This window comes from Phascolarctos cinereus, unplaced genomic scaffold, assembly GCF_003287225.1.
Source record: "Phascolarctos cinereus isolate Bilbo 61053 unplaced genomic scaffold, phaCin_HiC Scaffold_4;HRSCAF=312, whole genome shotgun sequence".
Taxonomy (NCBI): Eukaryota; Metazoa; Chordata; class Mammalia; order Diprotodontia; family Phascolarctidae; genus Phascolarctos; species Phascolarctos cinereus.
This window is the reverse complement of record NW_027555847.1, coordinates 678,766,011-678,775,404: the sequence shown is the minus strand read 5'-3', so window position 1 is coordinate 678,775,404 and position 9,394 is coordinate 678,766,011. Positions and strand designations below refer to the sequence as shown.

General features: G+C 50.1%; 1 protein-coding gene across 1 annotated transcript; it reads right to left on the bottom strand.

Annotated features, from left to right (window-relative positions):
- Window positions 1-2,206: 2,206 nt before the first annotated feature.
- CIST1 (colon, intestine and stomach enriched 1) lies at window positions 2,207-8,820 on the bottom strand. Its single transcript, XM_078154153.1, has 4 exons — window positions 8,500-8,820; window positions 3,323-3,994; window positions 2,815-2,960; window positions 2,207-2,381 (listed from the first exon to the last, which is right to left on the bottom strand). The coding sequence occupies exons 1-4, from the start codon at window positions 8,561-8,563 to the stop codon at window positions 2,334-2,336; spliced, it is 930 nt and encodes a 309-aa protein (XP_078010279.1). The 5' UTR covers window positions 8,564-8,820; the 3' UTR covers window positions 2,207-2,333.
- Window positions 8,821-9,394: the final 574 nt, after the last annotated feature.

Sequence of the window (9,394 nt, the reverse complement as noted above, 5' to 3'; positions counted from 1 at the left end):
TAACTGCAGGTCCTCTGACTCCAAGTAAGTTCTCTTTGCGCTAACCTATACTATCTTTTGCATCAAGTCAGCAAGTGTTTGACATTTGTGGCTCAGTTTCTGACTATCTTCCTTCCAACATGTCTCCCTGTGTATGGCAGCTAAGTGGTCCTGTGGATAGGATGCTGGGCCTGGAATCGGGAAGACCTGAGTTCAAATTTGACCTCAGACAGTTACTAGCTGTGTGATCCTGAGGCAAGTCACTGATGCTGTTTGCCTCAGTTTCCTCAACTATAAAATGGGGCTGATAACAGCACCTACCTTGTAAAAGGGATTATTAGCACAGGGCTCGGTACTTAATAGGCACTATATAAATCTTTATTCCCCTTCCTTTTCCCAACCCTCCAATGGCAACTTTCAAGCCAGAAGGGATTGTCTATATTCCAACCTCCATGTAGAGTTGAGGAAACAGAGGCAGGATTCAAAGCCAAGTCCTTTGAGACCAATTCCAAATCCACTGCACCTGCCTCTCTGCCCTTCGGTTTTCTCTCCATCCTGGAAGGCAAAACCTCATTCAGCTCAGTGCCCAGAGCTTATGGGTAGAACTGATGGAGTGCCCTGAATTACAGGAACCAGGCTCTCTGATTGCCTGCCTGGACTCTGACCCTTTAATGCAGTGGAGGGAGGGAGAGGGTGGACAGGCTATTCTCAAAGGGAATGTTACTGGCCTCCATCCCTGAGAGAAAAGGCAAGGGAAGCATCTTCGGGGAAGTCTGGCTTCTCTCTGGCATAGGGGCTGGGGATGGAGGAGAGACAAAGATTCATACCTGATGCCCGGGTCCCCTCTGGGGTCAGTCAACTCCTTTGACAGAGGAGGTGGGAAGGGAGGCACCTGACCCAGTGCCAAGGAGAAAGGGACAGGCTGGAGGGGGAGGTTCTCAGGCCTTTCTGGCCCCTGCCTCTCCCGAAGCTGTTGGTTAATATTTTACCTGGGTCAGTCCCTCCAGGCTCCTTCCAAGCTGGCTCCCCCCTCCCCCCACCCACCTGATGACCGAGGGTAACCCCAGCTGGCCCTAACCTCAGCCTCTGCACACTGTGGGTGTCAGTCAAAGGCCCAAAGAATGGAAGAGATCCCAGATGGGGAAGGAGCCGATGGGGACATCATCTCCCTCCCCAAAGCTCTCAGGCCCTATTTCCCCTGAGGTCTAAAATCAGTCCATGCCCTCCAGCCTTGGCAGACTCCCGGGGCTGTGAGTGCCCCAGGAACAAGAATCCTTAGCCAGAAGCAGAAGGTCAGATTCAGAAGCAAGAATGGCCAAAAGAGACCCCTTTTCTTCTCTTCTCACTTCTTAGATCCCTCACCAAGACCCTGAACACCAGCATAGGGGTCTGATTCTAGGCTCCAGAACCAATTTCCCTTCCCTATGGGAATAAGTTTAAGGTTCTGAATCCTGGCTCTGCTCCATGACTAGCTGTGTGACTTTGGGTAAGTCATTTCCTACTATTTCCCAACCAGTTAAATGGAAGGGAGGTGAGCCAGTCAGTCTTGAAAATGGATCCCAAAGGATGGGGGCTTAAGCTGGAAGCTGAATTTCCCAGGAAGTCATTTTACAGATGAGTAAACTTATAAAATGGGAATGATAGTATCTACCTCAGAGAGTCATTCTGAATATTCTGAAGATTCAAGGAGATAACAAATGTAAATAAATACTAGTCATAATTATCATTATCTTCCTCCTTATTATTATTGTTATAATTAGTGCAAAGAGAGGAAGGGCCTTCCCCAAGGTCACATAGCTAGTCACAGGCAGAGCAGAAATTCGAACCCAGGTTTTCCTGATTGCATATCTGCTGTTCTTTTTTTTCTCCCCAATACACAAGTTCCCACTTACTCTCTAGGGCCAAGAGTAAGGTGATGATTTTCCTGGAAATAAGAGGAGGTACAAAGAACACAGCTCTACACCAGCACAGCTTCTTTAACCCAAAGCCCTGCCCAAGAGAGGGGAGAGTGACCTAACTCAGTATGGACTGGCCCCCTTCCTTGGTATGGGGGTGCTCAAGTAAAATAATAATAATAATAATAGAATTTATAAAATGCTTTAAGGTTTACAAAGCACTGACTGTTATCTCATTTAATCAAAAGTCAAAGGTGGGGATCCCAACTTTAGCAACAGAGGTGTGTGTGGAGTAGGGTGATACCAGTTAAAGGATCCAGGGTGAGCCTCTGTCTCATTTCAGTCTTCGTTTTATTCAGTGACAGACTCCAGTATCCTTATGGGAGGGGGTAGAGGGCATGGGTGAACAGGAGCTGTCCCAACAGCCCCTCAGAAGCTGCCCCCCATTGCCATCTGTGGTCACTGGGGGGGTAATTTTGCAAAGGGTGATTCCTCTCGAACAGTTGCCTGAAAAGTGAAACAAAACAGGAGATATTCAGGTGGGAGCTGCCCCCCTTGTGGTGAGGAGAAGGCAGGAAGGACCAGGTTTGGGGGTTCCTTGGAGCCACCAATGCCTTAGGCCAACCTACTCCTCTGGAATTCTCCCGGAGTGAGATGGTATGAAGACAGGAACAAAATGGTAAAAGGAGAGAAAAAAGGAGAGAGGAAAGAAGGGGGCAGAGAAAGGGGTAGCAAGACAAGAGGAAGAGAAAAGAGGAGGGAGAGAATGGGAGAGGGAGAGAAAGAGGGAAGGAAGGAGGGAGAGAGAGAAAGAGTGAGGGAGAGAAAGAGGGAAGGAAATGAGGGAGAGAACGAGGAAAGGAGGAGAGAGAGAAAGGGGGGAAGGAAGGAAGGGCTCATCAGACAGGAATCAGGGTGATCTTTCCTCAGAGGCACAGACCATGGGCATCTCATCCATCTTCTCAAAGCCTCTCACATTCTTCTGGCAGCATTTCACAGCCACCATAGCAGAGCCCAGGACCAGAACGGATACGAGCAAGCAGACCACAATCACCACAGCAGGATTGCGCTGGGTCCCCCCTGGGGCTGGAGTGGGGAAGGAAATTCCCAGTCAGGCTCTTCCCCTCTCCCCATCAATGTCATCCATCCCTTCTCCCCATTGCTGCTGCCCCTGCAGGTCCCCTTGAATAAGGGAAGGGGTGGGGAATGGAGGGAAGGATACCCAAGCAGAGTACTCTGGGTACTCTGGAGTCTAACCCACACCTTCATCTCTCTTTCCTTAGATCAACAACCTTCCCAGCAGAGCTCACTTCTACTTTAGCTGCCCTGACACCTGCTTGAGTTCCCACGTGGCAGCAGCGCCACCTGGTGCACTTCCAGATGATGACCAGCCTCTCAGGTCTTAGCCTGACTGAGAGGGGGGTAACCCAACAAGGCTGGACCCTCACCTGAACTGGCACTGATCCCCAGCGTGGTGGACCCCTCCTCTGGGGTTGTCATACTCGTAGCAGCTGATGGATCTCCAGAGAAGGTGTTGGAGTTTGGGGAGGAGCCCCCAAAGGTAGTTGGGGAGAAGGGCCAGCTGGTGTGGGAGGTAGAGCCACTGTGGGAGGAGGTGGTGGACTGGGAGCCACTGTGGGAGTTAGGAGAGGAGGGTGAGCTACTGTGGGAGGTGGAAGGGAAGGGGGATGGGGAGCCACTGTCAGAGGTGGGAGAGGAGGGTGAGCTACTGTGGGAGGTGTAAGGGAAGGGGGATGGGGAGCCACTGTCAGAGGTGGGAGAGGAGGGGGAGCTACTGTGGGAGGTGGAAGGGAAGGGGGATGGGGAGCCACTGTCAGAGGTGGGAGGGGAGGGGGAGCTACTGTGGGAGGTGGAAGGGAAGGGGGATGGGGAGCCACTGTCAGAGGTGGGAGGGGAGGGGGAGCTACTATGGGAGGTGGTGGGGAAGGGGGATGGGGAGCCACTGTCAGAGGTGGGAGGGGAGGGGGAGCTACTGTGGGAGGTGGAAGGGAAGGGGGATGGGGAGCCACTGTCAGAGGTGGGAGGGGAGGGGGAGCTACTATGGGAGGTGGTGGGGAAACTGGTAGGAGAGGTGTTCGTGAGAGCTTTCGTAGTGGTCTCTAAAGAAAGAATGGAGAAAATCTGGTTGATTTTTCATATCAGAATAGTAGATCCTCATGGATTAGAAATATCCCTTCCTTCTCTCCAACCCCCACAAGGAAACTGAGAATTCCAGGCTTCTTCTTCCTATCCATTAACCCTTTAAAATAGAGGGAAGAGTTCCTGTACTAGGAGATGGCTTAGCCCTTTGGATCCCTGGTCAAGATTCACCCTATACAGGGCAAAGTTGAAACATAATTGAGGGATAATAGAAGGCTTCCTTCAAACCCCTGCCCTCAAGGTTCTGGACTTTTGGTTTGCCGGGTGGCCGAATAAGTCTTGTGGTCCCCAGGAATCATAAAACCATAGAATGTCAGAGCTGAGAGGGCCCTTAGAACCCAGACTATCAGAACTGGGAAAGCCCTTAGAACTCAAGATGTCAGAGTTGGGAGGGCCCTTAGCACCCAGGATGTCAAAGCTGAGAGGGCCCTTAAGACACAGGATGTCAAAGCTGAGAGGGCCCTTAGGACACAGGATGTGAGAGCTGGGAGAGCCCTTAGAACCCAGACTATCAGAGCTGAGAGGGCCCTTAGAACCCTGAATATCAGAGCTGGGAGAGCCCTTAGAACCCAGAATATCAGAGCTGAGAGGGCCCTTAGAACCCAGACTATCAGAGCTGGGAGAGCCCTTAGAACCCAGACTATCAGAGCTGGGAGGGCCCTTAGAACCCAGAATATCAGAGCTGAGAGGGCCCTTAGAACCCAGACTATCAGAGCTGGGAGAGCCCTTAGAACCCAGACTATCAGAGCTGAGAGGGCCCTTAGAACCCAGAATATCAGAGCTGGGAAAGCCCTTAGAACTCAAGATGTCAGAGTTGGGAGGGCCCTTAGAACCCAGAATATCAGAGCTGAGAGGGCCCTTAGAACCCAGAATATCAGAGCTGAGAGGGCCCTTAGAACCCTGAATATCAGAGCTGGGAGAGCCCTTAGAACCCAGAATATCAGAGCTGAGAGGGCCCTTAGAACCCAGAATATCAGAGCTGGGAAAGCCCTTAGAACTCAAGATGTCAGAGTTGGGAGGGCCCTTAGAACCCAGAATATCAGAGCTGAGAGGGCCCTTAGAACCCAGAATATCAGAGCTGGGAGAGCCCTTAGAACTCAAGATGTCAGAGTTGGGAGGGCCCTTAGCACCCAGGATGTCAAAGCTGAGAGGGCCCTTAAGACACAGGATGTCAAAGCTGAGAGGGCCCTCAGGACACAGGATGTGAGAGCTGGGAGGGCCCTTAGAACAGCATCAACGATGGAAAGAGCCTTAAATTCACTTGTGTCACAGGGTAAGGCTTTTGAAGCCCTGAGCAGTCAGGGTGAAAGGGACAGCAATCTTGTCCAACTTTACTATTTTGAGGTTGGCTGGTCTCTCTCCTTCCATCCTGCCCCACCCTGTCAGGGAACTCCACAGGTGGACCTGCCCCAGGGTGTGGGTGAGTAAATGTTTCTTTACCTAATTAAATTCAGCTATTTCCTCTCTTGAGCCCTGGCATGGCTCCTCAGACACAACTTTTCTCTCAGACCTTTAGGTGCCCAGCCTGGCCAGGTGTGTCTTCTAAGGGCTAATAAATAGTGAGCTAGTCTCTATACGACACTTATCAAAGTTTACAAAGGTTTACAAAGCACTTATCAAAATGCTATCTCAGGGGCAGCTGGGTGGCACAGTGGATAGAGCACCAGTCTTGGAGTCAGGAGGACCTGAGTTCAAGTCTAACCTCAGACACTTGACACTTACTAGCTGTGTGACTCTGGGCAAGTCACTTAACCCCATTGCCTAGCAAAAAAATAAAAGCAAAAATACCATCTCATCTGATCCCCACAACAACCCAGGGAGGTAGGTGCTGTTACTTTTTTTTTTCATTTAAGGGCAAAGTGAGGCAGGCAGAGATTAATTGACTTGCCCAGAGTCACACATATAGAAAGTGTCTTCAAACAGGATTTAAACTCAGGTCTTCTGAATCCAAGCCCAGGGCTGTATTCACTGCAACACCTAGCTGGCTAAGGTTCAGGGATCTGGCTGAGGCTGCATGGTTCTCTCGAATTAGCACAGGGACTCCGCTTCTCCTCCCCATCAATCTTCTCTCTTTCTCCCTTTGCTCTCTCCCTGCCCCCCAACTATTCTACCTCCCATTGCCAGGCAGCAGAGAAACAGACCTCTGGATTCCTAAGGCTCTGTCGGGAACAACTGAGAGTCCTGAAGCATGGATTTATTTTAGAAAGGGGGAAACTGAAGCCAAAGAGGGTGACTTGTACAAGGTCACACAATGAGCTATTTGAGCAAATAGCTGAGCTGGGACTTAGAACCCAGACCTCTTAATCCTCCAAATTCGGGGCTCTCTCCACTGGACCACATGGTATCACTCCCAGCTTCCCCTAACTCTCCTAAGTGATTAGGAATATATCTGTAATCCATGAATATCTAAATCTTTTTTTATGACTTCTGACATTGAATAATAATAATAATAATAAATAATAGCTAGCATAAATGCACATATTATATAGTACCTACTATGTGTAAAGCACTGTACTAAGCACTTTTACAAATATTATCACTTGATCCTCCCTAATCCTGGGAGGAAGGTACTATTATTATCCCCATTATACAGGTGAGGAAATTGAGGCTTACATAGATTAAGTGACTTGCCCAGGGTCACACAGGCAGTAAGCATCAGAGGTGAGACTTACACCCAGGTCCTCTGACTCCATGGTCAATGCTCTTTCTACCTGACCGTGCTGCCTCCTGGTGGAGGAACCACCAATGGACAGAGGGAGGAAACACTGGAGGACCTACCAAGAAGCCAGAGAAGGCACAAGACAATGTGCTCTGCCTTGAAACTCTCTGGTTCCCTATTGCCTACAGACCAAAACAGAAATTCCTTAACCTGGCATTCAAGGCTCCTGCTTTAATCTCATGCTACTTCCCTTCATGAAGTCTACATCCCAATGACTTGGGACACTGCCTTCATACAGACAGCCCCCCACCTGGAACACAAGCCTCTTCTTCACCTGTTGAAGTCTACCCCCAGCAGCTCGGGTGCTATCTCCACTGCAAAGCAGCCCTAACCCCTCTCCCTGACACCTCGCTGCAACCTCTAGCCTCCAGTCTTCAACCAAAGGAGCTCTTTTGAGCACTCTCCAGCTCCCTCCTTTGCCCTTTCTGCACATATCAGCTTATCTATGGACACCTTCGTAACCAGAGCTCAGCCTAGGACCATGCACATAGAAATCACTTGAGTTATGTTTGATGAGAAACTAACCAATGGGTGAGCATATTGACCAAGCTTTGCCCCAGAGGAAAGAGGAGAGTCTTCCACATTTGGGGTGTGTATGAGAAGGGTTATGAATGTGGAATATTCTACGGACAGTCAAACTTGGTTAAGATGTTGGTTAGCTCTCCTGACCCGCTTTTTTCCTCTTTTTAATTATTTGTTACAAGGGATGGCTGGTTGGGCAGTGGGACATGATGAAGGTGGTGATGATGATGATGATGGTGATCATGTTAATTATGATGATGATGTTGATATCACCCACTACCTAATCAGCCATTCCCTGCAACAAAGCTAATAACAATAGCTAGCATTGAAGGTTTATGATTTGCAAAGCACTGTACAAATATTTTTTCATTTGCTCCTCACAGCAACCCTGGGAGGTAGGTGCTATCATGATCTCCATTTTACAGATGAGGAAACTGAAGCAAACAGAGGCTAAGTGACTTGCCCAGGGTTACAAAGGTAGTAAGTGTCTGAGGCTGGATTTGAACTCAGGTTCAGTCAAACCTGACTCCAAGGCCAAGTTTCTATCCATCGTGTTACCTAGTTGCCTTTAATATTCAGAAAGGAGGGTGATGTAAAAAAAAAAATCGATAAAAATGAAAAACCAAAACAGAAAGAAATATTTTCTGAATTGGAAGGAGGAAAAAACAGATTGGTGCTTACCTAACCCTTCCTGGAAAACCTGAACAGTTAAGGCTAGAACCAGGGGAAGGTCCAGGACATCATAGCAAGCAGAAATAAAAACTAGAAAATCTGATCCACTAGGAAAGGGGTAGATGGAGTTGGGGGGGCGGTGATTGCTAGGTTCCTTCTAGCTCTATCGGTTGGTGAGTCTAGGCTGACCAAGTCTTGGGGGAATGGCCACCTGTCCTGTGCCATTTAGGATGACAGAAAGAAAACGATTTAAATTGCAACAGCCACTTGTTTGCCACCGAGCAACACACAGCCTGGAAGGGGTTCCCGAGTAGCCAGGGAAGCTGCAGACATTTAAAGAAAGTCTGCCTGGGGAAAGGAAGAAGGACGAGATGAAGTTGGAATGATTCCTTCTACATCACCTATATTTTGTGAGATGTTAAGGCACGCTGCGTGGAGCGGAGGGGCATCTGCGGCAGGCCAGGCCAGAGCCTTACTCTTGCCCCAACTCCTAACCATTCAAACTGCCCGAGGGTCTAGCTAAGAGAGGGCGCCCCTAGTTCCCGCCCCTACCTTCAGCTACAAGCAGCCTCCAGGAGAGCAGCAGCAGGGCGCAGAGAAGAGGCCGGCTGGTCATGACTAGGAGAAGGGTTCCGGCTGGGGCCCCAGCTGGGGAAAGGCTCCGAGCTCCCAGTTTCGGGCTGCCTCAGTGCCTGCGGCAAGTTCCTCTTAGGTGAGCCACTTAGCCCGGGGCTCCAGCAGGCCGGCAGCTGCACAGTCCCACCTTCCCACCTGCACACCTGCGGGCAGGCGCTGCCCTCTGGCGCCGGCACACCTCCTGAATCGGAGTGGGAAGCAGCCGGGAGAGGTGCTGGTGGAGGTGGGGTTGTCCAGAGGGAGGGGCAGTAGGGCGGGAATGGGGAAAGGCCCACCTGGGGGAAAGGGCGGAGCCAGAATTTCAGACCTACCCAGCCCTTCCTTGGAGGTGCCTGGGAGCTCAGCCTAGCCCCCAGAGAAGGAAGCGCGAGACCCGCACAGCTGTAATAATTATAGCAGCTCACAGCTCTAAGGGCTACAAAAGGGCTTTCTTCACAAGGCCCCCACCTCTACTAAGTCCACTGAAAGCGCTGTATGGGGAGGCGCAGGCCCCTCAGTCACCCACCAGGGGTGATTTTTAGGTATCACATCTCTTGGGAATGCCCTGGGATCATAAACTTTGAACTGAAAATGACCTTAGTTCATCCACTTAGACCCATTCATTTTGTTGTTCAGTCGTATCCAACTGTTAATATTTGGGGTTTTCTTGGCAAAGATACTGGAGTGGTTAGCCATTTCCTTCTCCAGCTCATTTTATGGATGAGGAAACTGAGGCAAACAGGGTGAAGTGACTTGCCCTGGGTCACTCAGCTGGGAAGTGTCAGGCCACATTTGAACTCAGGAAGACTCCAAGGCAGGACACTCTATCCAC